The sequence below is a fragment of the Triturus cristatus genome, chromosome 11 (genome assembly GCF_964204655.1).
Source record: "Triturus cristatus chromosome 11, aTriCri1.1, whole genome shotgun sequence".
Lineage (NCBI taxonomy): Eukaryota > Metazoa > Chordata > Amphibia > Caudata > Salamandridae > Triturus > Triturus cristatus.
The window spans coordinates 1,044,388,505-1,044,408,796 of record NC_140594.1 but is presented as its reverse complement, the minus strand read 5'-3'; the positions used below and the strand labels follow the sequence as shown (position 1 = coordinate 1,044,408,796).

The following is a 20,292-nucleotide window of genomic DNA, read 5'->3' as shown; positions in this document are numbered from 1 at the left end:
AAGCAAAGATTTTTTCTCCAATTGCGAGATAATTTTTTTCACCACGAGAAAGTTTCACTGCGTTTGAATCTAACCAAGCTGCAGTACATGTATGCACATTTTTCACTACCGGGTTATCAGTTGAGTCGTCTTTTCCTCAGTCTCCTGGCAAAGGACCAGACCCCACTCCACCTTGTTTGTACCAATAGACTCCCTCTGATGAATGTAGGAATGCCTTCACAGCCTAGTGAATGGGGCATAACTCCATCAAGTTGATATGGAATTGGGTTCCTTAGTCCTCTGGACTCTACTTCCACCAGAAGAGCTACCCAAATCAGAAGTGATACATCTGTCAAATCTGTCAACCATATCAGTTCATGGTGAGGAAAAGAGAGGGCCCTGCCGCTGAACCAATTGCAGTCATGTAGCTACCACTGCAGCTTGAGTGTAGTCTCTGAAATTTGAAAGGCTTACTTGTTGCTGACCCCACTGGAACGTCTGATTTCAATGCAGATCCCTTGTATGCCACCTAGTCTAGTCGACAAGGAGGGTGCTGGATGCTAAAAGGCCAGGAAGCCCTAACAGCTGCTCTCACTGAGAGCGGAGACCGACAGATCAGGATCATAGCACAAATTTCCTAGATTTATTGCAATAGAATTATGGTCTTACTATAACTTACCTGCTCCAATTAAAGAAACCACCACGAAGGAGCCAGGTGTGACATAAGCTCAGTAATCATGAACGCCAATGATGTCAAGAGATTCAATGTCATCTAGAGGTGGTCTACAACTGACAATGTCAAGCCTTCCTTCAAAAGCCAGTCAAGGTAGGGGGAAATTGGTATCCCCTGATCTCCGAAGATAGGCAGTGCCCACCACCATCACTTTTGTGAAACCCAAGGGGCAAAGGAGAGGGAAAAGGCGAGCATAAACAGAAAATGCTCCTGCACTACCTTAAACCGCAGGTAAAATCTAAAGTCTTTGAGCTCCGGGTTTGCTGGACTGTTTAACCCTTTGTTAACTACACACCTGTTCAACAAGAGCGGCACCTTACCTTAGTGGGTGCTTGTGTGCAGGGCTCTGCTCGCGATGCATAGGTGGGAGGATTCTGAGGGTGGCACGATGTTCTGTGCTCACCCTCATCTGGGCCATGGTACGGCTATTCACAATCTTCCATTCTGTAGCCGACCCTTTCTCCCATAGTCCCGCTCCCACAGCCTGATACCATTGACCTTACTCGTTCTACACGTTACGTTCACTAAACATAGACGTTTCCGGAAGTGGGGCTTGCGCTCTATCCTCTTGATCGGGAGGTTGGTTCGCACGCTAGCTCTTCACCACAGAGGAACAGCCACTATCACGTTACGTTCAGCAGACGTAGACGTTTTCCAGGAAGTGTGGCCCGCGCTTTAGCTTCTTCATCGGAAGTGAAGCTCACGCTCTATTCCTCCATCAGAGGAGTTGATCAGTCACCGTTACTGATTGGCTCTTTACCTGAATTTATACTGCCCGTCCCTTCTGGCTATGTCTCTCGAGTCGGCGTGGACGAAGGGTAGGATTCGACGTGTCCCATACTGAGGACACATGTAAGTAACCTGTTAAACTCTGGTAAGCAATTGCTATGAGAGTTGACCATTATGGTTACTCTACCATTGTTTTAACAGGGATATCGACCCTCATGACTGACTCTTACTCAGAGCGCCTGCCTTTTGACACCTCGCGGTCGATTTGGCCATTTATTAATGTTAGCAAGACCAACGCTGCTTTCCCCCCCCCTTTTTTTACCACAACAGAACACTGCACTACTCAGTGTTATAATCCAGCGCCAACTCGTTGAAACCCTCGATACACCACTACGGGGTGAGTCGAATAGAGAGCTGTCCTGACGTGATCACTGAATGCTTTTAATGTTTGCCACCTTCAAGTGTCTCTTTTATTGAGGTGTGGTGCTTCTTGAATAACAAAACACATGTGGTTTCTGCAGTGTTGTTCGTTGCTTTATTTGTTTCTTCCTCTTCTTTAATCACTATTAAGTGTGTGTGCAACACTTATAGCACCTCCTTAGTACTACTGAATTTTATTATACCACGAGTGCTGCATGACACCACTTTTTGTGCTTGCAGCATATAAGGCTGATTACTAAGAATTTGTTGGTGATATGTTTTTAGTTTTGTGCCTGTTCTTTGTTTTCTCCTTACAGGTGTTTTTGAAAAAAATGTTTTCCACATAAGTAACCACTTATTAGGGTGCTGTAAAAGTGGCAAGTGCTGTAGTAGCTGCTATCACTACCAGTAAGTGTGTGAACTCCCTTTGTGGTCCTGATGAATTGCGGTTAATCCAGCCGATGCAAGAAACATGTTGACCATTGACCATTGTAGCGTAAACCAGACATCTTTACTGCAGGGTTACGCACCTTTTTGTTTTTAATTAAGAGTGGGACCTCCTTTATTAAACTGTTGTCATTTAGGGCCTCCACTACTTATTTAAAAAAAAAAAAAAAACCAATAGTACCCACTACATTTAGGGCCCTCACCCGCACTACACCAACCGGCAAAAAAAAGGAATAAAGATCTCCATCAAAAGGCGCCACAACGGTCGCCGATCGGGGATTGCAGCGCCGCCCCGATTTGGAGCAGACCTTATGATGAAGCATGACATCTAGGTAGCCTGATGACGAAGCATGACATCGAGTTTGCTGGATGTGTGAGGGTCTTTTTCCTGAAGGAGGAAACTCCTCCTGACCTTACTGACTTACGTATCATTATAGGCCTTTTTCGTGTCACTTTTTGAGGAACAGCATACTTCTATATACTTACATTTATGGCTGGGCTGTGTGTGCTGGACCTGTTCAAAATAGCCTGACGTTCCTTCTCCTTTTTATAATAGGTATATAAAAGTACACACTCTCCACATCCAATAAAACCATCTAGTCGCTGTGCTCCAGGGCAGACAAGATCTGGGCCAACTGAGCCTTTTGAATATGTCCTTCCACAGGAAGGCATTCAGAGTTCAAAGGTCTAAAATGGCAAAAGGCCCCAATCCTCTTTCAGTATAAAGAAATAGCAAGAGTAGCAACCATTTCCTATTTCAGAATACAGGACTCTTAATACCTCCTTCGGAAAGTAAAACTCACATCTCCTGCAACAGAGTGAACAAGAATTCCTCTGACATTCGCTCTGATGTGGAGGAAGATTTGATGGAGCAGAAACAAAGGGTAGGACATATCAATCCTGAACGAATTGAAGCAACCGTCTGTCAGATGTGATAGATAGCTAGCCTGGGATAAAGTACTGGAACCTACCTCCCACAAGGTGGTTGTATGCCACTAATGGGAAAATGAAGCAGCTTGGTGACTGTAGCAGGAGAAGGGGACTGGGAGGACTGGTGCTCTTGTTGGTGTGCACCTTGCCTGCCAGATGCACGTCTCTAGCCTCAAAAGGACTGTGGTGATTCCAGTAGTGGATGGGGAGACCGACGAACAAGTTACTTACCTTCGGTAACGATGTATCTGTAAGAAACATTAGTTAGTTAGATTCCTCACCTTAGAATATCCCCAGGCGTCAGACTGGATCCGGAAGATTTTTCGTCAGCAATACCCCTTGCGCGTCGCTAGGCGTCGTCTGCGGCTCCGCGTCCGTCTTCGGCGTCGTGCACCGGGATGACGTCGTCGGAGTACTTAGACGCCGCCCTCGCGCGCTGACGTCAGTTCTTGTACATAGCCTTCCGCGCCAGGAACGCAGAGCCATGCAAAGACCGACACTGGTGCCAAAAATAAAATCTAGGGGCCTGAAAGGACAACCTTAACCCTAGATGTCAGTTCGCAGAACGGGGAGGATGGGAGGGTCGGTGAGGAATCTAACTAACTAATGTTTCTTACAGATACATCGTTACCGAAGGTAAGTAACTTGTTCATCTGAAAGAAACACGTTAGTTAGATTCCTCACCTTAGAATAGATACCCAAGCAATACCATCCCCGGTGGTGGGTCTGCGAACCAAGAGCACACCAGAAAGTCCTGGAGGACAGAACGGCCAAAGAAGCCATCCCTCCGGACTTGGCTGTCAAGGCAATAATGCCTGGCAAACGTGTGTAGCGAAGCCCACGTCGCCGCCTGACAGATGTCCTGCAAAGGGACTCCCCGTCCCAAGGCAGTAGTAGCCGCCGTGGCCCGAGTAGAATGGGCGCGCAGCCCAGCAGGAGGGTCCTTTTTAGCCAAGGAATAGCAAATCTTTATACACAAAACGACCCACCGAGAGATGGTCCGTTTGTGCACAGCTTTCCCCTTCTTAGCGCCCACGTACCCAACAAAAAGCTGGTCGTCCACCCAGAACTGTTTTGTGCGGTCCAGATAAAAGGAGAGCGCACGTTTTGGGTCCAGACGGTGGAGCCTCTCTTCCTCTTTGGAAGGATGCGGAGGCGGAAAGAAGGTGGGCAAGGTGACAGACTGCCCAAGGTGAAATGGAGTCACCACTTTAGGAAGAAAGGAGGGACGAGGCCGAAGGACAACCTTGTCCGGATGAACAGACAGAAAAGGAGGCTTTGAAGATAAAGCCTGGAGCTCACTCACCCGTCTAGCCGAGGTGATGGCTACCAGAAAAGCAGTCTTAAGAGTCAGAAGACGAAGGGGGCAATTGTGAAGAGGCTCGAAGGGAGCGCACATCAAGAATGTCAAGACCAGATTCAAGTCCCACTGAGGCATTACAAAAGGGACCGGAGGGAACGTGTGTGTAATGCCTTTGAGAAAGCGTGTAACCACAGGGGACTTGAAAAGAGAAGGCTGATCAGGAAGCCGCAAGAAGGCGGAGATGGCAGCAAGATAACCTTTCAGGGTGCCCAGGGCAGAGCCCTGCCGGGCCAGAGAAAGAAGAAAGAGGAGAACCTCAGAAAGAGGGGCGGAAAGGGGATCCACAGCCTTTGCTGTGCACCATGCCACAAATTTGTTCCACCGGCAGGCGTATACCGACTTTGTGGAGGGACGCCTGGCTGCCAGAATGATATCACAGACTTCAGGAGGCAAGTCAAATGGCATCAACTGCCGCCGCTCAATCTCCACGCATGGAGGTGGAGGCTGGACAGGTTCGGGTGGAGGACCGTCCCCTGCTGCTGCGACAGAAGATCCTCCCGAAGGGGCAGACGAATCGGGGGATCGGTCAACATACTGAGTAGCTCGGGATACCAGTATCTTCGTGCCCAATCCGGAGCCACCAAGATGACTTGGGCCCGGTCGTGCCTGATCTTCTTCAGCACTCTGGGCAGAAGTGGTATAGGCGGAAAGGCGTACAACAGACCGCAACTCCACTCGTGACGAAAAGCGTCGCCGAGCGAGTGCCGCCTTGGAAATTCCAGCGCGCAGAACTGCTGACATTGCGCGTTCTCTTCGGTGGCGAATAGATCTAACCAAGGCTCTCCCCACTGCTGAAAGAGACCTTGCGCCACTTCGGAGTTCAGACGCCATTCGTGATCCATCATGCACCGGCGGCTGAGTTCGTCTGCTCTGGCGTGCAGAGAGCCCGCCAGATGTTGAACCACCAGGGTGACGCCCTGGTGTTCCAGCCATGTCCAGAGGCGCAGAGCCTCCTGACAAAGGGTCCACGACCCCACCCCGCCCTGTTTGTTGCAATACCACATGGCGGTGGTGTTGTCCGTGAACACCTGCACGACACTTCCCCTGACAGAGGGAAGGAAGGCTTTCAGTGCAAGCCGGATCGCTCTCAACTCCAACAGGTTGATGTGGAGACGAGACTCCGCCGGAGACCAGAGGCCTCTGATCTCCGCCTCTCCCATATGGCCACCCCATCCCAGGAGGGACGCATCCGTCACTACAACATGCTCCGGTTGGGGAAGGGGGAGGCTCTTGCCCTTGACCCACTCGCGGTCCGTGAGCCACCACTGCAACTGTTGTGCAGTGCCCTCCGAGATCAAGACATGGTCGGACAGGTTGCCGTGATGCTGGGCCCACTGAAACTTCAGGTCCCACTGCAGAGCCCGCATGCGCCGCCTGGCGTGATGCACTAGTAGGATGCAGGAGGCCATCAGCCCCAGAAGCCGCAACACTAGCCTGACCGAAACCCGGGATAGAGGCCGAAAGATGGGAATCAGGGCCTGTATATCCCGGACCCGCTGTTCCGGTGGATGGACCCGGAACTGCGCCGAATCGAGAACCGCTCCGATGAAGAGGAGCTTCTGAGAGGGACTCAGGTGTGACTTCGGCACGTTGATGGAAAACCCCAGCAAATGCAGGAGATCCGCCGTAGTCTGGAGGTGGGAGACGACTGCCTGGGGCGAGCCCGCCTTCAACAACCAGTCGTCGAGATAGGGGAAGACTGGAACCCCTGATCTGCGCAGATGAGCTGCGACCACCGCCATCACTTTCGTGAACACCCGAGGGGCACTGGTGAGGCCGAAGGGGAGCACGGTAAACTGAAAGTGCTCTTGGCCCACCGTGAACCGCAGGTAACGCCGGTGGGCCGGCAGGACGGGGATGTGGAAATATGCGTCCTGCAAGTCCAACGCTACCATCCAGTCTCCAGGGTCTAGGGCAGCTAAAACCTGAGCCAACGTTAGCATCTTGAACCTTTCCTTTCGGAGGAAGGCATTGACGTTCCGGAGGTCCAAGATAGGGCGTAGGCCCCCATTGCCCTTCTTGGGAACCAGAAAGTAGTGGGAATAACAACCACGACCTACTTCTGGACTCGGAACGCGCTCGACGGCCCCCTTGGCCAAGAGAGCTGAAACTTCCTCGCGGAGAAGATTCAAATGATCCCCCGAGATACGGTGGTGCTGCGGTGGCATGGCTGGAGGGGTCGTCTCGAAGGGGAGGGAGTAGCCCCTTCGGACGATTTGCAGCACCCACCTGTCCGATGTTATGGACCGCCAGTGGAGCAGGTGATGGCGAACTCTGCCGCCCACTGGCGTGGTATGGGCCTGAAAGCTCGGACTAGGAGGGCTTTGAGGCGGATGCTGCAGGGGTGGAAGTGGGCTGACCACGTCGGCCTCCATTTCCGCCACGGCGGAAGCCACGTCCGCGACCGCACGCAGGTTGGTTCTGCGGCTGGTGGCTTAGCGGACGTGAGGAGGCGCCCCTTCCTTGGCCACGAAAGGGGCGAAAAGCGGAGGTGTGCGCCCGCGGAGCCGAGAGGCCCAAGGACTTGGCCGTAGCCCGGGAGTCCTTAAAGCGGTTCAGCGCACTGTCCGCCTTCTCACCAAACAGGCGAGTGCCATCAAAGGGCATGTCCATGAGGGTGGTCTGGACATCCCCGGAAAATGACGTGGACCGCATCCAGGCGTGGCGGCGGAGCGCCACCGTGGTTGAAAGCGCCCGACCCAGCGAGTCCGTGGTGTCAAGCCCACATCGTATGGCGTGCCGTGCTGCATCCCTCCCATCGGCCAAAGCCTGGGTAAGACGCGTCCGGACCTCCTCCGGACACAGGGGCAGCACGTCCTCCACCGTATCCCACAGGAAATGTGAATAACGGTCCAAGAGACAGGCGGTATTTAAGGACCGCAGGCCCAAACTAAGGGACGAGAACAGTTTCTTGCCAAACTGCTCGAGTCTCTTGGAATCCCGGTCCGGCGGAGCGGTCGGGAAGGAGGATTGGGAGGTAGAGGCCTGGATAACCAGACTCTCGGGGGTGGGGTGTTGGGACAGGAAACTGGGGTCGCCCGGAGCAGGGCGGTGGTGCCTGGCAACGTTCCTATCCACAGGAGGAACTGTGGAGGGCTTGGACCAGGTGCCCTGCAGAACGTCAGTGAGGGCCTCGTTGAACGGCAGCAGAGGCTCAGTGGAGCTTGCTGAGGTTTGAAGCACCTCAGTGAGGATGTTAGTCCTCACAGCCACGGCAGGCAACTCGAGCCCAAGGGCCTCGGCCGCCTTGCGCAGCACCACAGAAAATGCTGCACCCTCCTCCGAAGCCACGGTCGGAGGAGAAGTGAATCCAGTGTCTGGCGAGGTGTCCAGCCCACTGGCCTCCCCCAGTTCATCTGCCCAGTCCTGAGAAAGCTGTGACTGAACAGCCATAGGGTCCTCGAACCCCTCCCAGTCGCCCCCTTCTTCCGATTCCTGATAAACAGGAGGAATGATCGGAACCGGACTGTAGAGATGGTAGGACTCAAGCGGCGTCGGATGCGGCGTCGGTCGACGCCGCTGCGGCGCCGGGTCCGGCTGAGGGCTAAACTGGGGAGTCGGCGCCAAAGGCGTCGGCGGCGCCGGAGGTGTCGTGTGCGCCGGCGGCGCCGGTGACGGCGTCGGTGGTTCAGGCGTCGGCGCCGGTGGAGGAGTGACTAGGTCAACCGGCGTCGACTGGGGCCCAGGCATGGGCCCCGCGGGGACCTGCGGCGTCGAGACCGGAGTCGTCGACGGCGCCGGGGCCGGAGCCGCCGGCAGGCAAGATCGCCCAGTCGAGTCCGCGGGGCCCGAAGGCGCGCCAGCGGGCGTCGACGGCGGGACCAGGCTCCTCATGGCCGAGAGGAAGGCACTGATCTCCGCCGGCGCCGCGTCAGTCCCAGGGACCGGAAGGTATGGGGGCGGACGCGGCACCTGCGGCTCCGCCGGAGCCGCGGGGGTGGAACCACCCTGACCCTCGGCCGAGTCGCGCGACCGGCGAGGGGAGTCCGAAGAGCGGTGTCGCCTCTTGGACTTCTTTGAGCATTTGGACTTACCCGACGACTTGGAGCCGGACGATCGATGGCGTCGGCTAGGGCTCCGCGAGCGATCCTTGGACCTCCTCCTGGACCGGGATCGCGCGCGACGCGGAGCCGAGCGGCGAAGCTCGAGAAGCTTGCGGGACCGCTCCCGCCTAGCCTTCGAAGTCAGGGCCTGGCAGTCGTTGCACGACTCCGCGTCGTGGTCGGGGCCTAAGCAGTAGAGGCACCGGCGGTGGTGATCGGTCACCGACATCAGTCGATGGCAATCCTCGCAAGCCTTGAACCCAGGCATCCTACCGGCACCAGATGTCGACAGACAAGGATCAAAAATGATCAAAAAAGATTTAGTCAAAAAAGACTAAAAGGGGTAGCTCTCCCGGATCTGCGCTTACTGGCGCGGAAAAAAGAAGAACTGACGTCAGCGCGCGAGGGCGGCGTCTAAGTACTCTGACGACGTCATCCCGGCGCACGACGCCGAAGACGGACGCGGAGCCGCAGACGACGCCTAGCGACGCGCAAGGGGTATTGCTGAGGAAAAATCTTCCGGATCCAGTCTGACGCCTGGGGATATTCTAAGGTGAGGAATCTAACTAACGTGTTTCTTTCAGATACTGTCTATACACCAACCCAGTAGAGTATCTTCTTAATCTCCTAAACTACTGAGGAAACTTTGACACATGTCAAAAGACCCAAGGAGCATGGTGTGGCTTTATTATCTGAAACGTTTAAAGCAGAATCGGCTTTCGCGTCAAAGAGGCGTGAACCTTCGTAAACCAAGAGAGATAGCAGTATATCTCCAGATAGTCCTATAATGTGCATCCATGCATGGCAACGGAGTACTACTCTGGAACCAATCGAACTTCCTAGACAATCAGTGGTATCAAGGTTGGTACAAATTACCTATATGGCCGCATCTGGACCATCCTGATTTGTTCGACCCAGTGAGGCCTAAAGGTCTGCCGGGACCACCAGCAATACCTTGCTGGGTCAATAAGCAGACTGCATTGACTAATCTCAATACAGGGCTAGCAGGTGTAACATTAGTTTGCCAAATTCCTCAATTTGCTTAGACACCCTATCAAAAGGAGTCGTGGGGAAGGAACTGGGATTCACCTTGCTGGTTGAAGCCTGAATAACCAGAATCTATGTAGAAGTATGTTTAGTGAGAAAATCAGAATCGCCAGGTGCTGGACTGTGACATCTGCCAACCTGTTTATTCACCAGTGGGCAAGAAAAGGGATTTGACCAGGTTCCTGTTAAGGTATCAGTGAGTGAGGGCCTCTTCGACAGTGAGCAAGGGCTGGAATGTGTCTTGCTCCAGCTGTAAGATTTCCATAATGATATTAGTCTTAGTCTCAATAGAGGGCAGTTAGAGGTCCAAGACCTCAGTTGCTCGTCGGACTACTACTGCAAAAGATGCAATCTCTTCACTTGGTTGTCCAAGTGGCAAATTCAACCCTTTATCAGACGAATTGTCAAGGCCACCGGACTCTTTTAAGTCCACATAAAAATTGCCATCATTTTGAGGTGCCAGATCATCCCCATTCACACCATTTCTGGGTGGCGGTAAGCTTTGGTCATATTCATAGCCAAAAGTGTAGTGGAGCTTCTGATAGTGTGTCCCTCTAGTAGAAGCACTTGCTCAGATTCAGGCTGTATGGCAACCATTTGCTCTCTAGTAACTTCGCAGTGCAACATTCTCTGGCATTGGTTCATGGTTAGTAATTTGAATCGGTACTGAACCATCCTACAGAGCTGTGGCACCAGGGCCGTGGTAGGTCATAGAACTGAGGGGGGAGGCTGCACTGGAGTTGGTACTGATCCTGTAACAAGTCCAGGAAGGGGGGGGGGGGGGGGTCAGACAGTGCTGAGGACAGTCTGCCATCAGTGACAGAAGTAAGGGCTCCAGCTGGTTCCCGGGGCCCAGAAAAGCACATGGTAGCTGAAATATCTGCAGTAGGGCCTCCCTAAAGGTGTCAATCACTGATGCCCGAACACCTAAAAAATTCAGAGTGTAATGCGATCAATTGTGGAATCAGCTACACAACTGGAGATCTAAAGGGAAACCAACAGACATTGATTTGGATAGTAAACACCAAGGTGGAGTGGAGTTCTGCTTTATTTTTTGGTGCTTGTGTTTGGACTTTCATTTTGACTTTGCGGGTGACTTTGACGTGAATTTGACCTCACATGTGACTAGTCTCTGGAGCGAGTCTACACCCTTGACATGACATGGAGTAAAGGCGGGACCGACACGATACAAGTGACATTTTATATGCGGCAATGTACAGATTTGCTTCTAGGTCCCGAATTGCCTTTGGGTGTGTAAAGGCACGCTTGTCACAAGGATTCGAGTTGTGTCTTGAGAACAACCACCAAAAACACACCTTTTGAAGGTCCTTGACTGACATCTATCTCCTACAGTCAAGGCATGGCCTAAAGCCTGTAGCCTTAGGAAAGGATATTGCTACCTTAGGACATTAGATTTAGTTACGTTTTCAGGAGTTGTCGGAAGGATGATAAATTTGGGAGCATATCTCTGGATCTGTGTTGGAAGGCATTGAAAAGAGATGCCGTCTGTGTGCAGGAGTGGCGCTTATATGTGATGTGATCTGCTATGTCACTTCTGAGGTGGTATGTAGCTAGTGCAGGTGGGAAGCATTGCTAAAGAAATGGTTTTCAGTACCAGTCTGGTGCCTCAGAAATATTTTAAGGAGAGGAATCTGCAATTAGAAGTATCCAAAGGCCATCTACTTTAAAAGGATGTATCAGAGTAGACCATATTTAGATTACAAAGAACATAACATATCCAAAGGACTTTTAGAATTTTTCCCAAAACGGTAACTGCAAACATCAAAACATCAGTATAGATAGAGAAATGTCTTAAAATCTTAGGAGGTCAAAAGAAGCATGCCTGAAACGATAAACAGAATTCAAATGAACTTACAAGATAGCCAACAGTAAAAGAGAAAACAAATACAATTTAGAGTATCCACCCACTCCACACAAAAGACTGAAAAGAATGTACATCATGACCAGCAGTGGCAGCTTTCATACAATGCTCCACAATGTACCTCCAACTGTAAAACAAGGAATCTAATACATTTGATCACCTATAGTTATGATATTGTGACTGGTCAGACCTTGAACTAGCAGTAGTTGCTAGAGAAAAAATGGTACTGTGTTTTTAAAGAAGTTAGACTATCACAAACTCATCTAACATATCCCACCACCAGGTGTTTTTGAATCACAACACAGCTAGGTCATCACCAAACTAACTCTCTCTAAAGTTAGCTATGTTTTGAAACCACCACTGACTTGCTGATTTCTCAGAAAGCTTGAATAATTTGATGGGGAAATCAAGCAAATATTCTCAATAAGGATGCAGATTCAAGACTAGAAGGACAGCACATAAATGTGAGGATTTTATGTAACTGTTATTTTGTCTTCCCACTAAGAGGAGATACCCATATGATGAAGCATGCCACCTATGGTGGGTGGGGGTATTCGTCCTGAAAGGGATTTCTCCCAACTGAGGATTGTGTGAGACAACACGTCAAGCCGCAGGTTATTTGTGCGCTAGTACAGACCAGAGGATTCTTTTGTGCTACGGTTATGAAAGCCACATCACATTATATATATATATGCAGATGTGCTTTTTACAAATGACCTGTAACAACAATGAACAGGAAGGATGAAGACACATGCACAATATTTTCCTGTAAAATATGGTGAGAGAAAAAGGTATGTTACAGTTACAAGGGGCATACAATATTGCTTGGGAAAAAAACAAATAGCGAAGGAGAAGGACTATTATGAGATTCATGAAAATAAATAACTTAAAACACTTACGGTAACTACTTTCGCTATCGCTGGCATTAGATGTAACATGCTCTGTAATGGCAATACAATAAAATAATGAGGAAAAACAAATGACAAACTCATAAGAGATACGTACAAATCATAATGAAGGAACAGATCAATAGAAACAAAAAACAGATAAATGAAAGTGGCAAAATAAGGAAACTAAAGCCATATAATAAAGCCCCCTGTCTGATGTGCTGCTTTCTTTTTAAATTTTGTAAATCTCAGAGGACAGCACTTTTGAAACGTCATCGGTCTCTACCATGGAATCGGAGACTATATCCGGATTTGATTTAAAAAAGGGCCTGTTCCGGAAAAGATGTGTTTTAATTTACAGACAGCCGGGGTGTCACTAAATACTGTAAGGTCGGTATCCGTGCCAGTCTTTTAGGATAGCAGCATAACGTAAATTTACTTTTAAATGCAAGTTATTTACACAGTTGGCGTTTATGCTGAGAATATGTTCTGCACTCACCTCTCCTGGATGTACTTACCACATATATGAAAGACGATTAAAATGACCAATACAGTTGCATAATAGGTTTCGTCAACAAGCTGACCTTTTCATTTTAGTCATTCAGCAACTTGGAAATCTGCTGGCGCTATAAATAAGGTACTTACACCAATAGTAATGGATATTATTCTGAAGGCAGTCTCTCCGAGTGTAGGGAGGACAATTTCAACTGAGAAGGCATGGTTATGGCTAAGAGATTTACTGTGACCTTGAATTTGAGAAGCTTGCTAAGCAAACTGGGTCAGAGAAACATTTGTGGACTGTTGATTTGACCGAACATCACTGATTCTGTCCAATCTAAACTGTCACTCTTTAGATAGCAGTACCTTTGCGAATGTGTGATGTCCATCTATGAATCTTGTAATGTGGCTACTTATCAGAAAAACGAAGTTTCAGCAGTTCACAACTCACTTTGACATGCCCTGGCATGAGAAAGCTAAAACCAACTCTCATTCCAGTTATCTGGGTTCTTTTTTTTTTTAAACCTTTATTACAAATTTCAATAGATATACAGGTACGGGTCTACAACCTCCGGGCCGGCCGCTAGTAAACAATAAGGTCATAAACATATAGGTATAAACACAAGCAGCAAGCAGTGTAGATCCCAAGGATCCGAAATATCATTTGCGGCTATAGGCCTTGACATCCCAAATGACGGTTTCATTTTAAATGAAAAAAGGAACAAACCCACAAGGCGGCAAAAGTCCAGGTGACATTATGCGCTCCACTCGGGAGTTATCTGGGTTCTTTGTGCGGGGAGGAGGCACTGGAAAAGCAGCTTCAAGCAACATTGAATTATTATTTTCCACTTTTTCTCGAATTGGATTTTGCCATACACCTTTCTCCTGAGCCCCAAAAACAAAGGCTGAAATAACTATGAAACAAAGCCTGCAAATAACCCCAAACACTATCTGCTAAAGCACCTCTTATGCAGAATCCTTTGCCTACTTTTTCTACAACCGTTTTTTAATTGTCTAATGAAAACATTTAAAAAAAAAAAGGCTTGGTTTTATTAGGACTCGTAGTGGACATTAACTGCACATTAATATCTATTACATTTATTCTTGATGTTGCCTATTTTAGCGTACTTCTATTTAGCTTTCTATGTAGTCTTTTAAGTGTAAAATCTTTACCCGCTACCTCTTTAGTTTTTTCGCAAGAATTCATTTTTACACTTTCTACATAGCTTTTGTACTCTTGATGAGGGTGGCATTATACTCATCACACAAAAAAAATATTCCAGAAACATTATGCCTCAGTGAATCAAGACTGCACCTGCCAGGAGGGAGGGCCCGTCAAAAATGCAAAAGAGTACACCTTGCTAGAGACTAAACAATCTACTAACGTGTGACCAGAATAATACTTTGCTAAAAATGTTCACATAGGTAAGAGTTGGGTCAAAATGCTGATCTGGTTCTCTTGCAAACTCCGAACAACTGATGGGTGAATGGCAGATAAGATTTTCATGTCTGCCCCAAATCAAGGTTGAGGGTAATGTAAACGCCTACTAGGTACAAATAAAAAGCATAACAGTGGTGATGTTGGTGTAAGGTCGGTATTTTCTATCATCATACATACTTTCATCATTAAAACCCATCACCCTTAGCTTGAGACAATGAAGTCACAGGCTTGTTTTCAAATGATTGAAAGTCGTGCATCAGAAGGGATTATCAAGAAGCTCCTCAACCTCACAGTTACATGCAAGTTACAGAGGAAAAAACATTGCAGTGTCACACTTATTCAGGAGTGGGGGACAAATGAGACTTCTGTTAGCACCCTTTTAATCTGTGATGTCCTTATATGACAGGGTCAACCGTTTTTAGTCCACAGCAAAAGTGAAATATCAGAAAAGAAAGTGTATAAACTGTACAGATTGTCAAGCAAGGCTGCTGGTTTCAGAGTCACTGCCTTTCACCATGTGATGTACAATTTCCAACAGGGTTTTGTACACACACTCGCTTCTTACCAAAGATAATGAGTTCAGAATTATCCAATATAAAGAGAATTTCCTAAGGTAAGCAACTTATTCTTCTCTTCAGGCAGTAGTGCTTGGTGAATGTAAGCATGGACCGTGTTGTCACAGTCTGGCAGATGTCTGCATCAGGAACGCTCTGGAGGTTCCTTCTTGGCCAAGGCATAGCATGTTTTTGTGTTCAGAATGATTCACATGGACAGAGTGAGTATTTGTACTGCCTTTCCTTTGTTGGTACTAGGAAAGTCAAACAAAACTGGTTGTCTACATGGTATTCCTCAGTGCACGCTATATAAAAACTGAGAGCTCTCTTTTGTTAAAGCTGGTGATGCCTCTCCTCCTCTTTTAAAGGATGTGGTGTTTGAGAATATGGCAGCAGGGGTGATGGAGAGATGAATACAACATTTGGAAGACAGAAAGGCCATATTCTCAGCATCAATTTGTCAGGAAAGAAAGTAGTGTATGGAGGTTACGCCGACAGCCCCTGCAACTCAATGACTACGTACGAAGAAGTTAAGGCAAAAAGGAAAAAAAACTTGATCATAAGGAGGCACAGAGAACATGGGCTTTCACAATATGCCCTTCAGAAAGGTGAGGACCAAGTTACGCTCCCATTTAAGTATAATGAAGAGCTCAGGCGGAACATGAGAATTTAACCTTCTAAAAACCTCAACCCAACAACTGTCTTGAATTAAGAAGGTAGGTTATGCAAATGTAAATAAAAGCCAAAAGGGTGAACAAACAGCTTTTATCTGTGCCCCCCGCAAAGTATTCCTGGAGCAAAAAAAACAACAACAAAAAACAGAGGATGTCTGACAATTTGGTCCTTAGGGGAATCAAGCCAATGAACCCTACACCTGATCACATATTTCTCCAAACACCCCGAGTGTATGGATTTAGTTGTAGGGCACCTACCTGAAGAATCTCATCCACTACTTCAGCAGGGAAATGTAAACCTCTCAGCTACTGCTCAATATCCACTCATAAATGTGTAGATTGTAGAGATTTGGTGCAGGAATCTGCCCCGTTGCTTAAACAGTTGCTTCATCTGCAGAGGCAGACAGATAAGAGCGGCAAATGCTCATGCTAAATCCAGGGCTATCTAAATCACTTGTGTCCAGTCGAAACTTCCCCAGAACTAAAGGCAGGAGAGGCAGAGGTGGAAATGTATACTAAAGATCTGAGCGCCACTGCAGGCGGAATATGTCCCCTTTGAACCTTCTTGGTGGAAACTCTGTGGGCAGTAGTCTCAATACTGCATGTTCTCCTGGAGGTGAAAAGATCCAGCTAGGGCTTATCTGCTGGTTGAAAATCTCCTGTGCCACCCCAAGATAAAGACACCATTTGTCATCTGCCCCCTCACATCCGCAGCACCTGCCCTGCCTTATATTCAGAAGCCCCTGACAGATGATGGTCTACCAGGAAGGCACAATAACAAAACCCTCATGCTGCCTTGCTTGGAACTATAGCCCTTCGTTTTGTTATAAAATTCTTACAAAGCGCACGTACACAGATTGGGGAGATGCCGGGGCCCTATTGAGTTAATCATATGCTTGTGTGAACAACCATGTCTTGAGAAGTTTTCTAAACCTCCAGAGATCAGTGCAAGATCTGATGTCAGAAGGGGGGGAATTCCAGAACTTGGGTGCCAGTACTGCGAACCTGCAGCTGCTTCAATTTGTAGGAAGGTGTCACCAGGAGGTTTATATGAGCTGAGCGTAGGTTGCGAGTGAGTATGTGCCTTTGAATAAGGCCAGCGATGAATTTGAGACTCATGCCGTACAAGGATTTGAAGTTAAGGCAGACAACTTTGAAGGCACATCACTGTAAAAATGGAAGCCAGTGCAACTTCCTCATGAGAGGGGAGACATGTTGCCATCTAGGCTGCCGGAAAAGCAGTCTAGCTGCCTGGTTCTGCACCAATTGCAGTCTTTTAGTTAAATATAGTGGTATGCCAAAGTATAAAGAAATGGAACAGTCTAGAAGAGTTATGACCGTGGCTAGAACCACCTGTATCAGTGCTTCCTGAGTGAGAAGTCTACTGATCTTTCTTATCTTCCTTAACTGAAAGAAGCAGGTTGAAATGATTGAACCAATTTGAGTTTTCATAGTGAGATCAAAGTTAGTTGTCACCCCAAGACTCTTAGCAGAGGGGATGGAGTGGGGGAAGATCCCAGCTCAGCTAGCCAGAAGTGTGAGCTCCATGGATTATGGATGACTCACGGTCAAGATGAGTTCTGTCTTCTCCGGGTTGAGTTTTAAATGGCTACTGTTCATCCAATTGCGGATGTGCAGCATAGTAGTTTTAAATTCAGATACCGATTCAGGTGTGTTATTAATGGTGGACATTAATTGAAGGTCGTCTGCACAGCTGAAAGTTCATACCTCCCTATCTTTCAAAGACCGGATTAGAGGAAGGAGATAGAGGTTAAACAAGTGAGGAGATGGTGAGGAGCCCTGAGGAACTCCACATGTGGTTCTCATTTTAGGTGCCGTGCACTGGGATGTGCGGACCGACTGGGACCAGTCCTCCAGGAATTATCTAATCCAGCTAAGAGCCGATCCCTGGATGCCTGCATCCCTGACACGGTCAACCAAGATGCCATGGTCGACCGTGTCAAATGCCACATAGTGATCCAACACTACCAGGGCCTGCTGAGAGCCTTTGTTGGCTTCCTTCTGAAGCTTGTCCAACACTGTCAGTATCACTGCCTCTGTTGAGTGGGCTGGCCGAAAACCTGCTTGGTGAGGGTCCAGATATTCAGACCTTAGTGGAAATGTTGTCCATGAATACCTCTAATAGCTTCTTTTTGGAAACACGAGAAAAGCTTTTTAGGGTGCCCTGCTGGTGGTTCGGTGAACTAGATGCTTCCCACTATCCCCTCCAACATAGCAAGGGGCCTAGGTATCATTTGTGATACTCAACCACCCTTTAAATCCCTGTTTAGCAAGCAGGCTTCCTCTGCTTCTTGATACTAAAACCTTTGATAACAATTAGGCCTCTTACCCAAATCTGCCGGGAAGATCGTAATCCAGGGTCCAATGCCTTTGCACTTGCATTATGGCAATGTACTATATCTGGGCATTCTCATCCACATAAACTGTAGATGGTGTAAACTATGGCAGCTACATTTCTTCTTAAGGTCCCCAGACACTCTTCTGCCTCCAAATACCTAAACATTTTACACATGCTGCCTCTAATTACCTAAACATTTTGCACTGGCTGCCTTGAAGGAACAGTATAATGTTTAAAGCAGTGTGTCTGACTCACAAAAGACAAAACTAGCAAAATCTGAACTATATTAAGAATACATTTTCGTTCTACCAACCCAGGCGACTGTTTCAATCCTTCTCAGCCTTTCTTTTAAAACCCCTGAGAATCACTAGAGCCAGAGATGGTGGCAGAGCTTTTTCCTGACTGTGAAATTATGGAACTTATTTCTGCAACAACTGAAAAGCACTAAACACTACAGCACCTTCCGCCAATTACTCAGCATCCTTGATTTTATGGCAAGACATGAAGGCTAGCATTATGCAATCTCCAGTAATGCACAACTCACTGCAGCTTTTTAAAAAGAATATAAATGCTTCAAAATTCCAAACAACATAAAAAACCTGAACCCTCAGCCATATTCCTTCCTTTTTTTTCGCTGCTACACACAGATAAGTACAGTATGCATGTACTGTAGGTATTTGGCATTGAATGCATATTTTAAGTAAAATGCTGTTGTGGAAGAATTGCGTGAGAGTTGCTTCCTTTTAAACTAATTTGTGAGAAAGAAGGTGATGTATTGTTTTGTTGGGCAGGAAACAGAAAATCTGGTTTGATTCAAGAAGAGTTTTCATTGTCTAGGAGATTTTTTGGGTGTCAGACACTCATTATTTCATAATCTTTTAACATGGGAGATTCAGCACTTGAAATTTCATTTTAGTTGGCTTTTACCGTTCCTGTAGTGGGAAAATTTGAAACCAAGTCGAACGTTTGGCACTCAAAGGCCTTTTTCACAGACACAAAGAATGGACTGCATTTTTTGTGCGTTTGCATTTGACTACACGTTTACATGATACGTTGGCATCCATTTTGAAGATGTGGGGTATCCAATACTATTTGTATAGGTTGTACCTTTGACAGCTTGGGTCAGCACATGAGAATATTGAGATCACTATAATTCAGTCAAAGAGGAAGCAATCTGCTGATTGCACAGGTTTGTAGGGTGTCGAGGACACACAAGGAGAGCAGATAAAGGCCATGGCAAATGTAAAAGACACAAAAAGTGGGCCCAAACATTCTGTGCTGAGATGTGATGAATCCTCTGGTAGTGCAGAGGCTGAATTAGGTTGTTCTTCGAACTTTAATTCTGATGAACAAAAATATAAGGCTCAGGTGGATAAGAGCATGTTAAAAAGTGGAAGAGAGAAGGATTCTGGGGTTTAACTGATCCCTTAGGGGATGTTTCATGGCATGATGATTAAATATCCTCTTTCTCCAAAATGGACAACCGCCAATCATGCCAATCATGTGGTTGAAAATGTGGAATTCTGGTCGAAAAAACATATTGCAAAAGATGTGAAAGTAAGGTTAAGGTCAGAGTGTCCGAGATCGTCTTTAGCTAATAGAGCGCTGGTGACACCAGAGCTCGATGCAAAAATGTTGGCATTCATCAGGAAAGGTGATATCCAAGTAAGGGTCTGGATAAAGGCTTGAGTAGGTACCAAGACAATTTTATTAGCCTTTTAATGAAAATATCTGATATGGCTGAGGAGGCCTATTAGCATCAAAACAGATTGGATGTGGCGGAACGGAGTCGGTGTTTAGCGAGCAGTATGGCTGCTAGGTAATGCTAACACTGCTCTGCTGGCTTAATGCAGGAAAAGCATTTGGCTCACGATTGATCCAAAATTGATGAAAGTGACAAATGAGGAAGGGCCTGCTGCGAATGGTTTCCTGTTTGGAGAAGCATTCATTAAACATAGATTTAAATTTGTGGGAGCTTATTGATCAATTCAGAAGTCTCAACGTGACATCAAGAAAGTATTCAAGGAGCATGGTTTTGGATTGGCCAGGCAAACAAGGGGTCGGGTGTTGGCGGTAGACAAGGAATAACGAGGCGGTCATTATCACATGGTTTTATACCCTATGTCCAGAATCACAATCCAATCCGCTGGCTTCTTCCTTTAAAGGCAAAGGTGTCAGTAGTGAACGTTGAAGCAGAGGATCAGGTATGAGTAGACCCTATTGTTATTACCTAAAAACTCGGGGCAAACTTGCTCAGTTTTATCAAAGGTGGGTTTGAATTACAGGAGATGGATAAGTTACTCACC

The 20,292-nt window shown here is 47.5% G+C and overlaps 1 protein-coding gene across 16 annotated transcripts in view; it reads right to left on the bottom strand.

The window, feature by feature from the left end:
• DLG1 (discs large MAGUK scaffold protein 1) overlaps window positions 1–20,292 on the bottom strand; it is a 1,320,486-nt gene that overhangs the window by 129,926 nt on the left and 1,170,268 nt on the right. For 15 of the 16 annotated variants that reach the window (XM_085635286.1, XM_085635289.1, XM_085635299.1 and 12 more), the window contains one exon: window positions 12,473–12,514. The exons of the other annotated variant lie outside the window; for it this stretch is intronic. In XM_085635286.1, coding sequence (XP_085491412.1) covers window positions 12,473–12,514 — 42 coding nt within the window. The remainder of the gene's footprint in view (window positions 1–12,472; window positions 12,515–20,292) is intronic. 16 annotated transcript variants of the gene reach the window in all.